The 20656-nt window shown below is 42.7% G+C and overlaps 1 protein-coding gene across 1 annotated transcript in view; it reads right to left on the reverse strand.

Moving 5' to 3' along the window:
- The window catches only part of TH (tyrosine hydroxylase), a 30378-nt gene extending 25054 nt beyond the window's left edge, over nt 1-5324 (reverse strand). The window contains exon 1 of the mRNA XM_032771016.2: nt 5230-5324. Within this exon, the coding sequence (XP_032626907.1) occupies nt 5230-5319 (90 nt within the window). The 5' untranslated portion in view covers nt 5320-5324. The remainder of the gene's footprint in view (nt 1-5229) is intronic.
- Nucleotides 5325-20656: the final 15332 nt, after the last annotated feature.

The raw sequence follows: 20656 nt of genomic DNA on the forward strand, positions 1-20656 counted from the left end.
CATAATAGAGAAATTTTCTTTCTCGTTGATCATTTGTGGTTTTTTCCTTCAAAAAATTGAACATTTTCTACATCACAATCGGAAGTTTTCAAAATTAAAAAAAAAAACCCTTTAAATCTGTCAAAAGAATCCTACCATATAACTCCCCCAAACCTGGTGATGAATGATGAAAACTGAGCATGACAAAAAGAAGACATGACTTATGAAAAAACACAGAGAAGACTAACACCAAGAGACTAAAACCCAGATGGCTACATTTTTCAGTTGGTTTCCATTGAAAATATTTCAAAAATGTCCATAACTCTTCCAAAAGTTTTTGGGGAAAAATTAAAATAAAATTATACAAAATTTAAACCAGCTCAACCATTCAACCTTTTTTTGTATTTTTAATTTCCTCCACTTACCCAGGTGTATTTTCTTTTAAAATCATTCATGCATCTTGTATGCAGCCAGTCTCAAAACTTTTCTCTCACATTTTAAACATATTTATCCTACGAAATGGGTATTCACCCACGAAAGCTTATGCTCCAATAAGTCTGTTAGTCTATAAGGTGCTACAGGACTCTTTGTCACTTTTTACAGATCCAGACTAACAGGGCTACCCCTCTGATATTTTAAACACAAGTACTTATATAGTTTTCTGTGTTGCATATTTTTATACACCAACCCATGCACCTACCCCCAGTACTTTTTATTATAGATTCCCTTATAGGATGATATTTGAAGCTTGTCACACATTTGTTCCTTGCAATATAAAACACACGTTTGAACAAATAATCACTGGTTATCTGCATGATCAGGTCCACAATGGGTATGGAGGACATGTGTCCATGTCCAAAAAGAAAACTCATCTAATAAATATATTAGGTCTCAATTGAAGAAAGCATCCCCATTTAGGAAGCAGTTAAGCACCGGTTTAAATGCCATCGGAAGTGCTTAAAGTTAATCAAATTAATTTAAACTTCCCATGATAGATGGAACAAACACCCCTGTGAAACACCCACCATCTGTAACAAATCGCCTTCTCAATGGTCCAAGTCAAGCAATGCTTTAACAGAAAGATGCATCTTGCCCTGTGCCCTGAAGTTCAACAAACTTTAGCTTTGGCTTAGTAGAGAAAAAGAAAAAGAAAGAAAGAACCATGCATGACAGATATAAATCATAGAGTCTAATGGACAACTGGAAAGGGCTCTGAAAGCATGATCATGTGTTGTATGAAAATCAGAATAGAATAAGCAGATCAGATCATTGATAAACATCCACTTGACACAAGTTGCTTCCATTCAGTGAGTTATGCTGGCAATCAGTCCCCAACATAATCACACACTGACACACAGATTTGCTAAAACTTACTACATGACACCTCCTCCTCTGCATGATTAAGGCTGGCTCTACGGATGTGCAGCAGACTGCACTGGATCGAAAGGGAATCAGTTTGGTTTCCCTTCCTCCTTTACATCTGGCTACTAGAAAAAACTGTAGGATCATCCTAGCGCCTGGCAGGCAGTCACCTAGTATGTCTGGGTAAGTTAACAAGATACCAGATTTTGTATGGGAGGGTCTGGGGGAGGTAATATTTGCCTGCCATCTCCACGGCTTACTCTATTGTCTGTTTGCTAGCTTTCCATCACGCTGGTCTCTCTCTCTCTTTACCCTCCTCTTTGCTATTTTTTTAGAATGTTATTTACTCCCAAAGGGCTTAAGTTATAACTCAGTACAATTGCAGAGGGTTTTCATTACCAATTGCAAATTAGATACACACAAACAAAATTGATTCCTCTTTCCACACTGACTGTTCTCCCATTAATGCTTGGTTTTTTAGAAGACATTGTTGAAAGGTATGTTTTGATTCAGCTTGCAGATTAGTTCATCTTGTGTATTTTAGAATTCTAACTACAGTAAAAACATTACTTTTGTTCTGTTAAGCATCAGGTTGCTTATTCTGGACTAGATTGTGAATCCGTGATTGACAGTTTGTGGTACTTTACTCCTCCAACAGCCACTTTAAAATTGTGGCAACTCAGCGGGATGACTTGGTGTGAGTAAGGATGCCAGAGTATGGCCTTCTGAGTTTGAGTAACCACAGCAACTTAGCTTTCTCCCTGCTTATAATTTTCAAGAATCTAGGAAACAGAGAGGATTTTACTTGTTAAGAACATTTACTACAGCCTAGCATATCCTACCAATATTGTGTCATTATTTCCTTTTGCCAGTTTAGCTTATTTTGTTCAGGAACTGATATAAACAATATTAGCAAAAGCACTTTTTTTCTGGTATAAGCTGCATCTCCTATAAGAGAGTTTGATGGTACAGTTATATCGTCAAACCCTTTTTAGTATAGACAAGGCTTAGATCCTCAATGCTTTGAGACTAGCACAGTCTTTTCGTTCTGTTTTTGTACAGCGCCAAGCACAGTAGGGTCCTGGTGTATGATCATCATCATAATAAAGGAGATGCAACAGCTCCTTTAGAACAGAGCGAGTATATGGGACGGGGAACAGATCACTGACAGGATTTTAAAACAGTGAAACAAGATGACAGCTTGTCCCAGACATACAGGTCCAGATTTTTAAAACTATATAGATGTTGCTGCGGTCAGCATTACAACACCTAAATGATTAAGGAATCTAAATCTCACTTTCAAAAGGGATTTAGGCACTTAGGAGTCTAAATCCATCAATTGACTCTGAGATTTAGACTCTTAAATGCCTAAATCCCTTTTGAAAAAGAGTTTTAGATTCCTAAATCAGTTAGATGTTGCGATGCTAAGCACAGCAACATCGAAATAGCTTTAAAAGTCTGGACCACACTCAATACATAGCAGAAATACAGAGGCAGAGCCTCAGTTGATATAAATCTGATTAATGAATAAAGGTAATGTGGAAACCTTCTGCTAAAGGTGCAGTAAAAAGGATAAACTAAAAAAGAAAAGACAGAGTCTTAAATGTGCATTTCAGATTTGCCATCTGTTATTAAAGCCTAACAATTTTGTTCAGAGCTTTTCCAAGTCCCCTTCCCTTCAAAGTCAATGGTGTTTTGAAATAATTTGAAGTCTGATATAAGCTTCTCAGTGCCGAAAGTGGAGTGAAAAAGGTGTGTGTGGGGGGAGGGGGCTACCGTAATCCAGGAGCAGCAGCTTTGGCAAAACAGTTCTTAAAGTGCTCCCCCCCAGCAGTCCAGCTCAATTTTTAAATGAGCCATTTGGGTGGAGGGAGAGAGTTACTCAAAGGAACAAAAGGTAACAATCGAACACAGTTTCATTCTGAGCTTTTCTAAACTCTCTTTCCAGGGTGCCATGAAAGAGACAGTATTGCTATCACTAATACACCTGATAAATAAGACAATTCAATGTCACGTTTGTCATTTAAAGACTAAATACTCACATGAATTGTATTACAGCATCAAATAAATGCCCCTTCATTGTCATCTCCTGCTGTTACCATAGACAGAGGGTTGTTCATTTGACTGGCAATCTGGAAAGTGCCAGTGTTCTAAGAGTTCACTATATGCCCGCCAATGCACTCTTTTGCTGGAACAAGTTGCATCTCTACTTAACGGGCTCCAAGAGTTAACTGCCTTGTCACTCCCTATATGCCAGTTGAAAAATGCCAAAGTGATGTGGAAACTCCCATGGTTTTCTATGATTGCATATTACAGAAATCATGCATACCTCTTCATTTCCAACTCTCCTTCCCTTCTTTCCTAGCATGCTACAGTGTCTGGGAAACTTTTTTGTTGTTTGCACAATAGTTGATTTTACAAAATACACAGCACTGCAGAGAGCGGAGGCAAGAGTGGGTCAGCAAAATAGAGACAGCAGAGAATGGAAAGTTCCATCCCCTGCAAATAATATATCAGAAGTCAAATCCAGTTTTACACACAATATTAAACAACAATTGGATTAGATGACCTCATCTCTCTTTTCTTTCCATATCAAATATCGGTGATTCTGGAAATGTCTTTTTTATCCATGTCTAATATCTGTGGTTCTGGAAAGTGGTAGGAAAGAGGGGAGCTTTAATTTGGGGTTGAAGTTTATGTGGGGAAGCTCTCATGTGACTTGGCTAGGGAAAAAGGCTGAACAGTAACTACTAGGAAAAGCTGAGGGATATTTAAAACACACATATATGCTACAGTATAGACAAACTCTAACTTATGTGAAATCCCAATTTTCAATATGTACTCTTTGCACACAGTAAGATCTATTTAAAAAAACTTTACAATCTCCTACCTACTGGTATTTGGGACAAACTACATAAGGCACTAAACTGAGTTTGCCAAATGCAGATGCTAATCAAAGCTATCACTTGAAATCCTATAGTGCCCTAACTGTGGGGCATTTGGAAGTTGTTCCAGACAGCTGATTGCCTGCTGTAACAGTCAGCCATCTAGCAGAGAGGGAGATGGCCACAAAAAGGGACAAACTATGCATTAAAGGTTTGATCTGACAGGATGCTGCATGCCTTATCGTCTCGTTAGCTTTAATGTCTCCTAGGGACATCAGTTGGCACTAGAGGACAAAACTGTTTTTAACTAAAACGCCCTGCATGTCCCTAGTGCCAGGCCAACTGAATCAGTGTATCTGAAACTCACCTGGACTGGATTCAAATTTTAAAGGTAGTTTAAGACTCAGCATGAAGTATTATTTTCCCCTCACTTATAGTTATATTGCATGTGGGATTGTTCCACACCCTGAGCGGATGGTCCTAAATCTCTGTGGGTGGAAGCAGACCCTGCAGTAATTACGTAGGAACAGTTAGTAAGTTTGCCTGAATTCCCACCATCTTGTAGCTTCACTGGAAAAAAGACAGACATCCGTTTTCATTCAATTGGCAAAGAAGGACGCTTTTTGGCTTAGTGCCGTGAACTTAAAACCTAGAGAGTATTTAGATTTTCAAAGTGCATTTTTGCCCTGGGGATTCCTTGTTAGCCTTGTTTTCGCTCTATTGGTCATTCCAATTTAAGTGGCCGGTTTTATTATATTATTAGGATTATTTGTTTTCTGATATTTATATTTATTGTGTATTAGTTTGTGTGCATGAATGATTAAGCTGGATTTTATTTACGATTTGCCAACCCTGAGTGCCTAAATGCCTGGGTGCAGTGATGCTTTAGAAATAAAGTCATTTTGTTAGTCCATCTAGCTATAGTTACAGTCCCTTGTGCAGCTTTAGCCATTCTGGAGATTACTGGGTGGTGGTGGTGGTGGTGGGGTAGGAGGGTTCTTACCATGATGGCCTCAGCTTGCTTGGAGTCCAGCTCTGACACCGCCCTGCGGAAGCCTTTGGCTGAAGAAGTGGAGGAGTTGGGGGTTGGCATCCTTGCTGTCGTACTGGCTCTGCTCTCAGCTTTGCCTCTCCTTGCCAGTCTTTTATAGGGCAGGTCTGACGTCAAAGACCCTTTCACATCCCCCCGCCTCCCCTTCCCCATCTCCCTCCCTTTAGCCTGAGGGGGAGAGAAGAAGAGGAGGAGGGGATGTGGAGGAGAAAAACGCTTCTGTCCCATTAAATCTAATTGCTACAAAGATTGCAGACACCCTGCCTCTGCAAACCAGCCATCAGCTCTTCTGCTCCTGCACCCAAAAGCTTTTGCTCTCTGTTTCTCTTTCTCTCCCTCCTTGCATTGGAGTTCACGCCTTGGTCCTGTGTGTTTTATTCTCCCCCACTTTCTTCTCCAGTCTGGGCTACGCTGAGCTGAAGTGCTTTGATGCTGTAAAAGAATAAAACCAAGGGAGAAAAAGAGCCAGACCACTCTATCCTTTTTAGTCTGTAGCCCTACAGTAATGTAGACGAAATAATAATGAATAATAGAAATGAAATAGGATGTGGCATGCCCACTTTGGACCTGATTCTGAGCTCACATACACCCCCACTGGTGTAAATCAGGAATAACTCTGTTGAAGTCAAAAGAGTCAGCCCTCCAGATGCAGTAAATAGGCACCACTCTCTTGACTTCAACATTGATTAACACCAGCTGAGAATCTGGCCCAAAGGGGTCAGACTGGTGTAAAACCAGTGTAAATAAGACTAGACTCCTTGGGAAGAAAGGGGGAAGGTTTTTTTTAAATTCAGAAGTCTAATTGGAACAATATGAGAAGGATTCAGGGTTTCGCTTTTTTGGCGTAATTAGTCCAAAGCCAATGACTCAAAGATCCATGGAGCTATGACGATCCATGCCAGCTGAGGGGCTGCTTCAGGGATTTGGTGTTGCTACAACTGCCTTTTTCTCTTGGGCAAGACTTATTGGAAACAACTTCTGATAATTTTAAGAAATGGTGTTAATGCTGTGTGCTGGCTTGCAAGCCTTAAGACTGAGGGCCAGCTAGTGTGAATGGTCATAGCACCATTTAAGTCAATGGCGTTATGTCAATTTGCATTAGCTGAGGATGTGTCCCAGAAACCCACTCTTGTTAATAACATGGACCACAGCAATGTAAGACTCATGTTATCTCCCTAACAGGCTCCCAACTCTGGCTGAGAGGGACCATCTTCAGTGGGGAGATGATAGGCTATTCTTGATGGCCTATCCGGTCCTTAGCCTCTCTACTAAACTGCCAAGTTGATGTCAGTGGCACTGGTGGTTGCTGTGTCATGGTTGCAGATCTAGATTTAATAAGCCCCGTTTGTAAAGTGCTTGACGTCTGTTGGCTGTTACAGTTTTGTTGTTTGTCACCTACTATAGTTAAACTGGAAAGTACAAACAGCATGACAAAACAGTATCACTGCACAGAGATATTTTTGACCAGCACGTCGGTGGGTATACGGCAGCTCAGCTTCCTTGACATCAGAGTTATGCCAATTTACACGAGCTGAGGATCTGTCCCAATACTGAATACAAATAAATTTCAACTGAATTTGTTCATTTTGGATTCCGCTTGCCAGCACTAAACACATGCAAATACCATTGTCAGAGGGTGAATTGCCCGTTTATGGGGGAGCAGGGTCCAGTGCACCTGTGACTCAAGAGCTGCCTCTCAGTTGGGTTTAAATAAACACACCTGGGCCAGAGAAGTGGGAAAGTCAGAAAGGGATAGATGACAGCTTCCTGAGGGCAGAGGAGAAAGAGAGAAGGAGACAGCTAGTTGTCTGAGGGAAAAGAGTACCAGGAAACCAGGAAGAGAGTAATAACCATGAGCTGATGATGATGAGTATGAAGGAAAACATTTGGGAGGACTGGCTAGAACTGAGGAACCCTGCAGGAAGGCTTGTGAAGTGGTCCCAAAGAAGAGTGAAAGAACCAGTATGGTCAATGTAAGCTGGCCCCAGAAGCAAGCAGTTGATGCTACAGGAAGGTCCCAAGGAGCAGAGGTAGGACTCACAGCAAGGAAGCCTGGAGAGCATAACACTGCAGAGAGACCTGAGTGCAGTGCTGTGGGAAGAGCCCAAGAACCAGAGATTGGTCCTGAAGGGAGATTCCTTTGAGCAGGGATAGGAATCAAAGGTGAGGAATCCTGAGGCAATGAAACAGTCTGAGAAGATGCTTTTTCAGCAGACCTGACTTGGGGCTATGGGAGGAGACCTGTGGGAGAGAAGTGGGTCTTGGAACTCTCAGGTAGGAGGCCTGGAGAGTGGGGCCTTGGCTTCGGAAAAAGGAATTGGGGTAGACTAGTTAATGACTCTTGAGTGGGTGACCTTTGGATTGGAGAGCTGCTGTGTGGTAACCCTGGTTTTACCTAGGCGGTTTTGAGAGGAACTGGTTTTACTATGAGGGATCTGTGGACCAGGGCACTTTATGTGAATAAAAGGGTTTGAATTTGCCTTTAAGAAAGACAATATTCCTTTGAATGTGTGGAGAAAAGGGAAACTGAGGAAGGTGTATGGTTATGCCATGGCCTGCTGCAGGAGAGTGGCCCTAGGAGGGGCTGCCTCAAAACAACCATTCCTTAGAGGTAAAAAACTGAAGCAATGTGCAAAGTACCAGCCAGGAGTCTGCTATTCCAGCTCTCCTCAGCTCTCATCCATCTCTGCCTCTCTGATCTTCACGTGTCCCCTTCTCTTATGTTTTGAACACCGAGTTCTTTCCATGCCTTTAAATTTCATCCCTAATCCCCTCTGTGCCTCTCAAACCTACTGTTCTCCCTCTGCTAAACGCTGGCTGCTTGAAATGTGAGATGAAAAATAGTCTTACTTACCAAACAGAAGTGCAAGACAGCACTCAGAACCTTCCAACATCACCTTCCTGAAGTCAGATGCTGTTTATCATAGAACCAAAGCAGTCCACTGTCCTGCTCAGTGCCTATGTGCTACTCCCATTGATAGTTCTAGACAGTGTATGAAGGGGAGAGCAGACTGAGGTATACGCTATAGATGCCATAAAATATTTTGGAAAAAGAAGCAGGGAGTGGTGCGTGGCCAAAGTGCTGCTGAGGTCCGGTGACCTTTGGCTGCTGGAATGGCACTTTGGGGCTACTGGGAGTGAGAAACAAGTTAGAGTATCCCTGAGGCTGATTTAGTTTGTGCCAATGGCTGAAGCGACCCCTGGTGAACAGCTGGACTGGGGTTTGAGGAGGAAGGGGAAGATTTTATAAAGCTTTAAAACCAGACTTTAGTATCACCATCCACCTAAGGAAGCTCACATATACCCAGCTGTAGGGGAGCAACAGCAATCAGATTAATTCTCCTCAGACTTTTTCTGGTCCCAGAGGGTGACTGCAGAGTTCCTGTCTCTTTCCCTACAAATCCTTTACTACTGTCAAGTTCCTTTCTTTATATTAACCCACAGCTTGGATTGATCAATAATTGGGGCTGGCCCACCCACCAGCTGAGGCCAGGTACCTTGAACTCAGTAGTTCTAGTTATCTGTTTCATGACAGTGTGGAATGCATTCCCCATCACAGGACGATATTCTTAGCCATATGAAGAAACAATCCTTTTTTGAACTCTAAGCTCTTGACCTCCATGTTATCTTGTGGCAATGAGTTCCACAGACTAATTATTCATTTTGTGAAAAAGTCATCTAGGATTTCCTTAGAGGCATCTGCTGGGAGAAATAGCATGAAACTAGGGTAAAATCTGGGACCCTTTGAAATCAGTGGCAAAATTCCCATCAACTTCAATATAGATCAGGATTTCACCCATAGTCAATAAAAAGATTTCCAGGTCTGAATGCTCATGGAGATGGAATTTAATATTTCTGTCCAGGAGAGACTAGTCTCTCAAACTGAAGTGACTCACCTCTTCCTTTCTCCTTTGTTTCTTCTAACCCCTTTTCAACTGACCACAATTTGGCCTCTCTTTTTTTTCCCTACTGTATCCTTTCTAAAAGTCTCTGCCCCCACTCCCCAGGAGTCTTCCACTCCGTCTAGTGGTGAACGGGTGTTTCTAAAGGCAGTGCATATAGACAGTTGCCTGGGAGAGAGAAGTGTCAGGGACGTGCTACTTGGGGATGGAGACAAAATGGCAAGTTCTTTAACACCCTCCTTTCCTCTGGCATTCAACTGAAATCCTCTTATTTGTGCCCCCATGCAATAAAAATGTGTTGGGGTGGTGCTGCCTTTTGGTATCTCATCATCTTCTTAGTAATGTCATGGGAAGAGCTGGAGACACAGCTTTTAGGAGAGGAAAGCTGATTAAGATTTCACCATGAGTGAGTCTCCTTTTGCACAAGGAGGGTTGAGTGCAGCAACTTTTGAAGACAGTTGGTACTGTTCAGTGCATCTGTCAGGAGGAGTGGGTCATGGCTGCACTGCAACACAAGTTATAGCTTCCTGACAAGATCTGGTGCATGGTCTGTACAGCACACCCAGCTTCTGCCTCATGGAGTTGAATCCCCCAGCTGGGCTTCCCCCGAAAGTAATGGGTTGCACAGTCACTGTGGCCCATCAGTCCAGCTCCCCTGCTTCCCAAATTGTGCTTCTTAAGCATTTATTACTGATGCCTCAGTCTTAGTTCAGATTTGGACTAGAGGTGAGCAGGAGTCTAAGTATGGCTTCATTTAGCATTTATTATTTGCATTACAGTACTGCCTAGAAGCTGCAGCTGAGACCAGGACCCGTTGGTGTTAGTACAAGCATACAATGAGAGTCAGTTCCTGAACCAAACAGCTTGCAATATAAATGGACAAAACAGACAAAAGAATCAGTACCCCCATTATCATAGATGGGAAACTGAGGCACAGAGCCAATCAGCGACTTACTAAGATCACACAGGAAATCCTGTGGAAAAGCTGGGAACTGAAACTGAAGCTTCCAAGCCTCAGGCAAGTTTCTTAATCACAAGATCAGCTTATTCTACCATCCATTCTCTTAGGGTGGGTCAGACCCCTCTCCAGTTCAGAGAGGAGCAGGACTGCTCATCCAAACAAGAAGTGCACTAATGAAAACCAACCCCCACCTGCTAAGAGACCGCCTACCGCTCTGACATTTCCATCCCTTGGTGTCTCTGCGTCTCAGTTAATCATCTATTCCATTGGGTGACCAATTAGTGCTAATGTCAAATGTAATTTTTATGTGTGTGCCTAGCTAAACATTGGCCCCACCACACCCATGCCTGCCCGCAGTTTCCACCACTATTTGACTAAATAACTAACCTGTTTGGGAAGAAAGAGGAGCACTTCTTTAGAAAGCATTTGAAAGGGATTCAAAATGAAGCAAGAGTGCTCGTTCTCTAGCGCTGTAGAAAGCATTTGAAAGGGATTCAAAATGAAGCAAGAGTGCTCGTTCTCTAGCGCTGTTTCTGCTGTTCAGGCCACAGAATTCTCTCTGCATGTGTATAGGCATCATGTTCATACAGGGACGGTGCGTGCGTATAAAGAGATTTATCGGATCTTATTCCTGAAGCAGAACTGGAAACTGCTAACACCTTTATAGGCAGCTTATCTGAACTGGTCTGAAAAAGGGAAAGTAACTCTGGCTGTGCCTTACTAAAGGATAAGCCAGAGCTGAGAGAGATTAAGGAAATGGCATTATCATACCCAGCACTGTTGGTCTGTCTTTTGGATGTTCATTTCACCTGCTGCTGGATCCTAGTGTTGATGATACAGAAGAAATAGCAGGGAAGTGCCTGTTACTTTAGGATGGATTAATTTGGTTGTTCGTACATCTTAAAGATTTGTTTGTAATAAATGCCCTTACTAAGTGTCCTGGATGCAGGGAGCGATCTGCTTGTCTAGTGTATGCTTGTCTAAACTGCTCAGGGGGCACTCAGCTGAAAAGACCACACTCCTAATACTTTATGGCCCTAATCTAAAGCACAGGATGGTCGATGGAAAGACACCCATTGACTTCTATTGGCTTTGGATCGGGCCCTAGCTGAGCAAGGATATTAATATGTATTTATTTGTATTACATAGCACCTGGGAGCCCCAATCATGGAGCACGATCCTATTGTGCTAGGTGCTGTACAAACAGAGAACAAAAAGGCAGTCCCTACTGACATGCCACTTGGTATCTGAAGACTGTGGGCTCTACTTCAGGGCAGACTGTTCAATAACAAGGAAGATAGCCCAGTGCCAGCTGTGACTTTGACTCTTCAAACACACCAGCTAACCACACTGGCTGTTAACTCTGTAGACTTTTTGCCAGCCTTCATACAGAATTTAAACAATCCCCTTGGAAACATCAGTCCGTTTTGGCTCTAAGTAAGTGGACCCCTGTGATATTAGGCCCCTTTCACTGTAATATAGCAGAAAATCCAATTTTCTCTGTTCCCAAAGGACTAGAAACATGTCACAGGTCAGTTCCTCTTTAGGTTTCCCTCCTTTATCCAATAAGGCAATGCTCAGTCTGACCCTTTTAATAAACTTATTTAGGCTTTATTAATTAAATGAAAATGAAGCAAGAGATATTTGCACAATGCTGAGAATACTAAACATTCAGACAGAGCAAGCCAAACTCAGGTTATTATCTTATAAAACTTGTTCAAAGTAACAAAGTCTCATAGTTTCAACTTCTGAGGCTTATCCTAGCTGCAGAAGCTAGGGGTCCTTTATCTGGCACACAAAGTCCTTCCCTCTTAAGATCTAGTCTGGTAAAAAGAATCTGGTTTCCTTCCCCTAGGCAGCTTTTATCTGAAAACCCTGCAGTGTGCCCATTCGAACCTAGGCTCACAGATGAACAAGGTGATGGGGCGGAGTCCATGAGGTAATTCTTCAGTGAAGTCATCCTGAGTGACTCATCCTTGGATGGGAGTTTCCTCTTCTCTGTTGCTCTGTACACTGGTTTCTACCTACTGTGTTGAGAACTGAGGCGTTCTCTTTAGACATGTTGCTTTTTAATGGGTATCAACTGACCATTCTTCCCCTAAGAGGTATAGTCATTTCTATGGGTGAAACTCTGCAATGATTAATAGCTCTTGTTCTCATGGGGTCTGTCCCAGCCGTGAGAGTTATGTAACACACATGCACAGATGTTACTCTTCACATGAGAAATACGGAGATTAATATATGCATATTACCTTTATCATATTACCAGCATTTAGGAAAGTCCAAACACTACATATTTTACTTCAATTTTAACAACTTAATTTTAACAATATTCCACCAGCATTTTGCCTGACACTTTCAGCTGACACGTAGGCCTAAAGTTGGCCCAAGTCTCTAGCATCATACTTTCCACAATGAGCTTACCTTCATATATTACTTCTTCTACAGCCCATCAAGCCTTCTTAGAAACCCCACCCAGAAGTAGAAGAGCTTTTATGCCCATGGCCTCAGGCAGCATATGCAAAGGCCCAAGGTACTACTAAAGCACCAACAGCCTAAGCCACTGTTGATTGAAGTTGATGGAGAGATTCCAGCTGACTTCAGTGGGCTTTGGATCAGGTCTCAAATGCATCACATTCTCCTAGAGCTACTGGTGGCAGAATTAGGTTGCTCATCACTGACCACCCGGGCTCCTAGCTGAATCAGAGCCCCGTGAAAGAGCACCTCCTGTCAGTGCCTGAAAGGGCGTGCTGGCTCAGTGGGGCCAGAGACATAATGTAAAGACTCGGGATTTGATCTCAAAGGCAGAACTCATTTGGCATTTCAGAAGCGGGATGGTAGGGAGTGCATTTTTTGTGGGTGTTACCATTCACCAACTGGTCTAAACATGACTCTAGAATATCCAAACTATTAGTAACCGGTATATTCCTCCTCACTGTACCACAGACTGAATGTGGGATTACAGCAAGAAATAAAGGGGGAAAAATACTTCCATTCCAACAGAAGCCATATAAACCATCCATTGAAGAGGCTGTGTGTCCTCTGCTTGAGACCAGCACCTCTGACTCTGACTATTCCTTTGCAGTGGTGTTGTTTTTAATTATTCATATTATAGTAGCACCTCGAGGCCCCAACTGAGATCAGAGCCAAATTTTGCTAGGTTCTTTGCATACACGTGAGGGAGAAACAGTCCTTGCCAAAAAGAGCATACAGTTTAAATACAGAAGATAGAAGCAGAGGTGAAGTGATTTGCCCAAGATCACACAGCAGATCAGTGGCAGAGCTGGGAATAGAATCAGGGCACCTGAGTCCCAGTGCAGTGCCATATCCCTTAGACCACACTGTCCCTTTAGTTCTGTGGCATAGTCCCTACTCTGGTGTTTCACTGGTGCCCCTCTCCCTCTTTGGGAGTTGCTGTGGCATCAGAGCAAGCCACAGATCATTCTGTTTTTCTTTTTCCCGCAATGGAAAAGGTGTGTCCACCTGAAGGGGACTGGATTTGGCCTTCCTTGACGCATCATTAGGATGACATGTTGCTGAATCTGTTAGTGTTAATATGCTGAACAGCAGGAACCTGCTTGTATGTGTAGAGAAGCCTGGAGGGCCTGGAAGTTGGGAAACCTGTCCCTCCTAAGAAAATGTTGTCGTCTGTCCTCTAATAAAGCAATTGGCATTGTGTTAGGAGCCCACATGTATACCAAAGCTCTGCGTCCCACTAAAATATCACAATGTCCCATTCCCCAAAAGGATTCAGGCAGGATGTTTGACATTCTTGGAAGTCAAAAATAAATCAGACACCTTCATCCTGGGGTATAACTTGGAACTGGTTGCTAGTGACAAGCAGTAAACCTCTCCAAGCAGTGTATCACTCAGTACAACAGCACGTGGAGCCCCACACCCAGCTAAATTGCATGAAAGCTCCCTGCGCCACTCATGAATTGCCCAGGAAAAAGCTTCAGCAAATCTCCCAAGCCCCCAGCCTTGTATCTCTGAGCCGTACCGTCTTGTCGTGGTCAGAAGCCTGACCAATGTAAGTTCATTACCCAGTCCACCCCTCCCTCAATGTGGAGAGGACCCACACAATGGGGATTGTCCAACTCAGCCTTTGTAAACTGAGCACTTCGACCATAACACACTGTTTTAGGTAAAATATAAAACAGATTTATTAACTACAGAAAGAGAGATTTTATGTGATTATAAATGATAGGCACAAAAGGTCAGAGATGGTTACCAAAGAAAATAAAAGGTAAGCATGGAGTCTTAATCCTAAACCTTATTAGACTAGGTAGTATTTGGATCAAGCAGTTTTTCTCATCCCACTGGATGTTGCATGTAGGTTACAGTCCTTACTACATAGGCTTTCTGTTTAAGCCTGGGACCAGTCTCCTCAGTTCAAGTCTGTGTCTTCCCATTGTTCTTGTTGCTTCCACCATAGGTTGGCGAGGAGAAAGATAATCACATGGTGCCACTGTCTCTTATTTTATACTCTCAGTCCATTTGCCTGAAAAATGGAATATACTAGCCCAGACATGTCCTGATGGGCTTTGCTGAGTCCCTGAGTTGGACAATCCCAATTGTGTGGTGCTTGCACAACTCTCTTACAGAACTATAAATCTCTTGTTTACAATACCCCTGCTGATTAATGGTCGTTTAACACCTGCCTGGGTGTGGATCACCTCCTTTGTTGTCACTGGAGAACTAGCAGTGGACAACTCCCAAACTGATAATGTATTTCAACAACAACAAGTCCAGCAACATGTCATAACTTCATACACACTAATGATATACATATTTTGACAGAATAATGGGTTTCAGGAGATCATGACCTTTCATATGATATCTTCCATGACAAGCTTTGTATGAAATAGCACACCCGTATATGAATAATGAATATAGGAGTTACAGGGTGCTACTTTGAGATACGGTGTGTCACATTCTCCTAATAAAAATTCTCTTTGCACCTTGAGTGCCTTGTCATGGGAGAGGCAGAGTACTGGGAACATAGCAGCACTCATTTAAGCTCTTGACGCCACCTTTCCCCCAGCCTTAGCTCCTATGTTGCATGCAGCCCAACCAGATCCAAGGAACTGGCCTTATATGCTTTAAAGGGCTGATATATACTACTGTGAAAGTGACCAGTACCTACTGATCATTCAGTGGGACAAAATCTCATATGACCAACAGTGTACAATACAGTGTTCTACTGATGACCATGTTTAGAGTTCAGTTCCCCATGTGGTTCTCTCTCTCCCCCCTCTTTACATAGTCTTGAATAATTATAGTCTTCCACTATAAGCAATTACAACAGAGTTTAGCCAGCTCTATCAAATTGTGCTTTTTCCATTCACAGCTCCATTCAACTTCACTGAATGCCACAAAAGAGTTTAATAGCCCATAATGATACATCACAGCTCAGCGTCATTGGCAGCCTCCCTGGGACTGGAGGAACTGGAAAAGAATATAATTAAAATCCACATCTACATTGACTTTACAGCCACCTATTATTTAGCAAACCATGACTTTTAGCACTTGTCCCCTTGCGCTCAGGGTGGTTTTGTTAGAAGCAAAGTTTTTCTAACTTCTGAGGCTCCTCTGAGGCCAAACCACTGCACCCTGGAGAAGTTGGTTTTGACAAGCAGTTGGCATGGTGTGTGAATCCGACATGGAGAGCTGCTCTCCTGTGCACTAGGTCACTAGGATGCTGATGGGTCTTACCATGCTCAGAGGTGGGGAGGTAGAATCTGGCGCGTTGCTGTCAATGGATCATACTGTGTTAAGAGACTGGGAAATCATTAAGTGTACAAGGCTCTGGCAGGGAAACAGATTCACAATTCATATACTGCCAAAGTAGCAAGAATGTTGGCCACTTGATAGATGTGTAGTATACAGAAGGGAGAAAGAAAGGGTCTTTTTGCATACTCCTTGGCTTTGTAATGCTCCCATGTACTCTTTATCCTCCTTTCGTGCTACTGGCTATCTGACCTTCTTTCATTGCCTTTTAAATGCTGGTTTGGGCCTCCTCTATTCATCCTAACTCCTTTAAGGATCCCTAGAATTTTGAGGCTCTATCCACTGCTCACCACTGGTGACTTGTCTCTGCTGTCCCACATCTCCAGTGACCTATTACGTCTCAGATTCAAGCTTCTGACTTTTGCCTCCCGTAGACTGAGATCCATATGAAGCCAAAACATTTTTTTCTTCACAGCCTCATTCTCGTGGACAATGAGAGGGGAAGGTGAACCATCCCGAAGCAAAATCACTATGCTGTCTCCTTAAAAAGAACCACAAGGTCAATGGTTTGAGGTAGAGAGATAGATAAGCAGGACTGTAAAAAATGGATCAAACAATCTGTTGGCCTAGATCAGGGGTCACTGAAGTCAAGTGGATTTACACAAGCTGAAGAACTGATTCAATATCTTAGGGTATGTCTACACTACGAAATTAGGTCAATTTTATACAGTTGATTGTGTATGTCCACACTAAGAGCATTAAGTCAGTGGAGTGCATCCTCACTACCGTGGTTAGCATTGACTTACGGAGTGGTGCACTGTGGGTAGCTATCCCACAGTTCCTGCAGTCTCCATCGCCCATTGAAATTCTGGGTTAATCTCCCAATGCCTGATGGGGCAAAAACATTGTCGCGGGTGGTTTTGGGTATCTGTTGTCAGTCTCCTCTCCCTCCATGAAAGCAACAGCAGACAATCATTTCGCGCCAGACACCAGGGCGATTAGAAGAGCACAGCAAGGCGCACTGCACATCAGAGAGGCTTTGAAACCAGTTTCATGACTGGCCAGGCTTCAGTGTGACAGTTGTATGTGTTTCTCCTTGATGCAAACCCGTCCCCTTAGTTGATTTTAATTCTCTGTAAGCCAGCCACCCTCCCGCCTTCAAAATAAAGTAACTATTGTTTTGAAACCATGCATTCTTTCTTTATTAATTAAAAAAAAATGAGATAACAGACAAGGTAGCCCAGATGGGGTGTGGGGAGGAGGAAAGGACAAGGCCACGTTGCTTATTGTAGCCACACTAAAAATCAAAACTGTTTGAATGACAGCCTTCTGTTGCTTGGGCCATCCTCTGGAGTGGAGTAGCTGGGTGCCTGGAGCCTCCCCCCACAATCTTGGGCGTCTGGGTGAGGAGGCTATGGAACATGGGGAGGAAGGTAGGTAGTTATACAGTGGATGCAGTAGGGGTCTGTGCTCTTGTTGGCTTTCCTGCAGCTCCAGTGGATGCTTCATGATGTCCATTTTCTCCCTCAACAGACGCTTCATCATGTCCGTTTGCTCCCCCATTAGCCTCTGCATTGCATCCTGCCTCTGCTCTTCGCGCTCACTTAATTTTTTCCTGGCCTCTGCCACTGAATGGCTCCATATATTAAGCTGTGTCCTATCAGTGCAGGAGGACTGCATGAGCTTGGAAAACATGTAATCGCGAGCACGTTTTTTTCACCTTCTAATCTGCGATAACCTCAGGGATGGAGATGATAGGGGGAGCATAGAAACATTCTATGCTCTACGATTCTGGGGGGACTGCATGGTCACTTGTGCTGCTGAATTCCCCATGCTGACCAAACAGGAAATGAAATTCAAAAGTTCCCAGGGCTTTTCCTGTGTACCTGGCTAGTGCATTGGAGTTCAAAGTGCTGTCCAGAGCAATCAAAATGGAGCACTCTGGGATAGCTCCCTGAGGCCAATACCATTGATTTGCATCTGCACTACCCCAAATTCGAACCAGCAAAGTCAATTTTAGTGCTACTCCCTTCGATAGGGAGGAGTACAGAAGTCGATTTTAAGAGCCCTTTAGGTCGATGGAATGGGGTTGGTTGTGTGAACGAATTCATTTTTAAATTGACCTAATGCAGCTAAATTTGACCTAACCCTGTAGTGTAGACCAGGCCTGAGTATATGAAAACCTCAAAAACTGAGGTTTTACAAGTTGTAAAACTGATTCAATTTTATGATAAATTTCTACAATTTTTCCCCTTCTCAAAGATGGGACATTTTGGAATGAAAATGGGCCTGGTTTTACTCATGTATGATCCTGTTTTCAAGCACAGCTCTTGATGGTATTAAAATTCAAAATTTTGTTCTCACAAAGCTTAGTTTTTGCACTGACACAAGCCAAATATTGAAACCACACATGGTTCAATGAGCAATTGCCATTCTGTGAAAATTTCACACCAATCAACTGTTGGGAAGAAAATAACACGGAGTTGAGCAAAAGGGTGAATTTTTTCCTCCAAGAACATATGCAAAATCAATGTTTTCACATGACCCTATAGCTTAGAATTCAGTCTTGACTTCTCCGAAAAAAAACAACAATCTCCCACTTTCTGCCTCAGAGGGAGAAATGCTGCAGCAATTAACATTAACAAGAGCCAGGAAATGGCCAAGCAGCATCTGAGCAAGAATTCAGAAACATCATATTGATGATTTGACCATCACTGCAGAATCCAAAACAACGCTCTTCTTTTGGATCAATGGGGAAGCACTTAAGTGTCATTTGGTCTTTGGAAATGTAGACAGCGAACAGACAGGTAGCTGGCAGGAGGCAGAATAAAGTGTACCTTTCCTTGGAACCTTTCAGAATTGTAAAGCTAATTGGTCACCTTCTCACTCCCACACAGCAAATGTAGATATTTCCCCAAAATGCCACTTGTAAGGACATTGATACAGCAAAAAAAATAATTAATTAAATAGTAGAGGAGATAGTTCTGCTCCCTGATGACGTCAGAATGCTGTGAGATCTCTGGAGAGTTCATAAGTTTGCCCATATTTCCATCAATCCTCTCTGCTGCCTTCCAGTGTCCTGTGATAGTCCACCTCATAGGAGCCATTAACAAAAAATGCACATCTATAAGCACCAAATTCTTAGTTGATTCTGATTTGTCACCTGTGTAGGACAGCAGGTATTTCAGACAGAGTAAAATTCAACCCAGTGTAGAGTCAGCACAAGGCCTATGCCCCTCTTACTTCCCCTTATAGAGATCAGCCCCTCTATGATTCTAAGACGAGTCTCATGATAGCTAATGTTTTACTGCAAGCTCCAGCTCCTGGAGTCAGGTGATTGCACGAGAACCTCAGCTTTCAAGTTTCTAGCTCTAATGGCTGTGGAGCAAAGCCTGAAAATGTGATCCAGGGATAGCCAAAAGGAAACCAGAAGACAAATAAGAAGAGCCCATATTACTATTATTATTTTATTTTATTTTTAAATCTCATGATTTTTAAGCCCAACGATGAATTTGGGTAGCTTGACTCAGGATTTTTAAACATTTGGAGTTGGCAAAACTATCTCTTATCTGTCAAAACAGTTACACAGTTATCCTTATACCAAAAGCTGAGGGCAAAACATCAGAAGCAATCTGAAGTTTTAAAAAAAATCAATTGTCCAGGGCTGATTACATCTACAGAGCAGCTACGTGAACAAGTGGAGCAAACATGGGGCTGCCTTTCTCAACTGCCTCACTATGGGGCCTTGGGCAAATCATATAACTCTCTGCCTTAATATCCCACTCTGGAGATTAGATTAATAATTTTCATGGCTTCTTACTTCTTAGTGCTGTTGTAAGGAATAGTTGGTTAATGTCTCTCCAGAACTTTGTAAATGAAGAAAGCAATATAAGCACTTTAGTATTTGGCTGGATTCTTCTTCCACAAGGGGCAAAGTTTATTGGTCATGAAAGGGAGACAAACTCAAAAGTAGTGAGTTTGTCTCCTCACAGGGCTTTGCAAATGCATCTCCACTCTATCATGCTACATCCTCATTTGTTCTAATCTAGGTTCCAACCCAGTACGTCTCATGCACTTCAGGCCTGAATTCAAGTCTTGAAAGGGGTATTCTGAACTGGGATTTTGATGAACTGGGAAGGCATTGATGATGCTGCACTGGAACAGGGGAGTATGTAGCAAGTTTTCATAGAAGTGCAAGGGTAGAAAAGCATCAGAGCCTAAGGACAGGACCAGTAGGGTATTTCACAAGTCAGGATTAAGGTGCATTTGCAGATCTATTTCCGAGATGTCTAAACATCTCCTCTTCATGCAGCTGGTCCTTTGGTAATTTTAGTTTAGTGTATCAATTTCATGGGCACCAAAAGTCTCTCTCATACACCTGCTCAACTATTTTCATTGACTGGCTTATCCTTCTTGAATCCTCTCCTACTGCAGATGAAAGCTCATGCCCTGTTGCTCACACTATGTCTACAGTGCATATACCAAGCCTCCAACCCATCCCTTGTAGCACTTGACAGTCTCTGACAAATTATACACGTGAAAAGCAATAAGAGAGAGACATTCAGATCTAATCAGTTAGTCATTCACCAGACAGGACCATCATCATCTGTATTTTGACAGATCATGGACAATTATATTGTTGGTGCTTTCTCTCCTACGCCTTCCACCCTAAACTCCATCCTGGTGCCTATTTTAAGAAATCCCCATTTCCAACAGATCAAATTCAAATGAAGGGTATAATCTAGAAAATATTCCCTGAATCACACAGGAAGACTGGAGAACTCCA

The sequence above is a fragment of the Chelonoidis abingdonii genome, chromosome 4 (assembly GCF_003597395.2).
Source record: "Chelonoidis abingdonii isolate Lonesome George chromosome 4, CheloAbing_2.0, whole genome shotgun sequence".
NCBI classification, from domain to species: domain Eukaryota; kingdom Metazoa; phylum Chordata; order Testudines; family Testudinidae; genus Chelonoidis; species Chelonoidis abingdonii.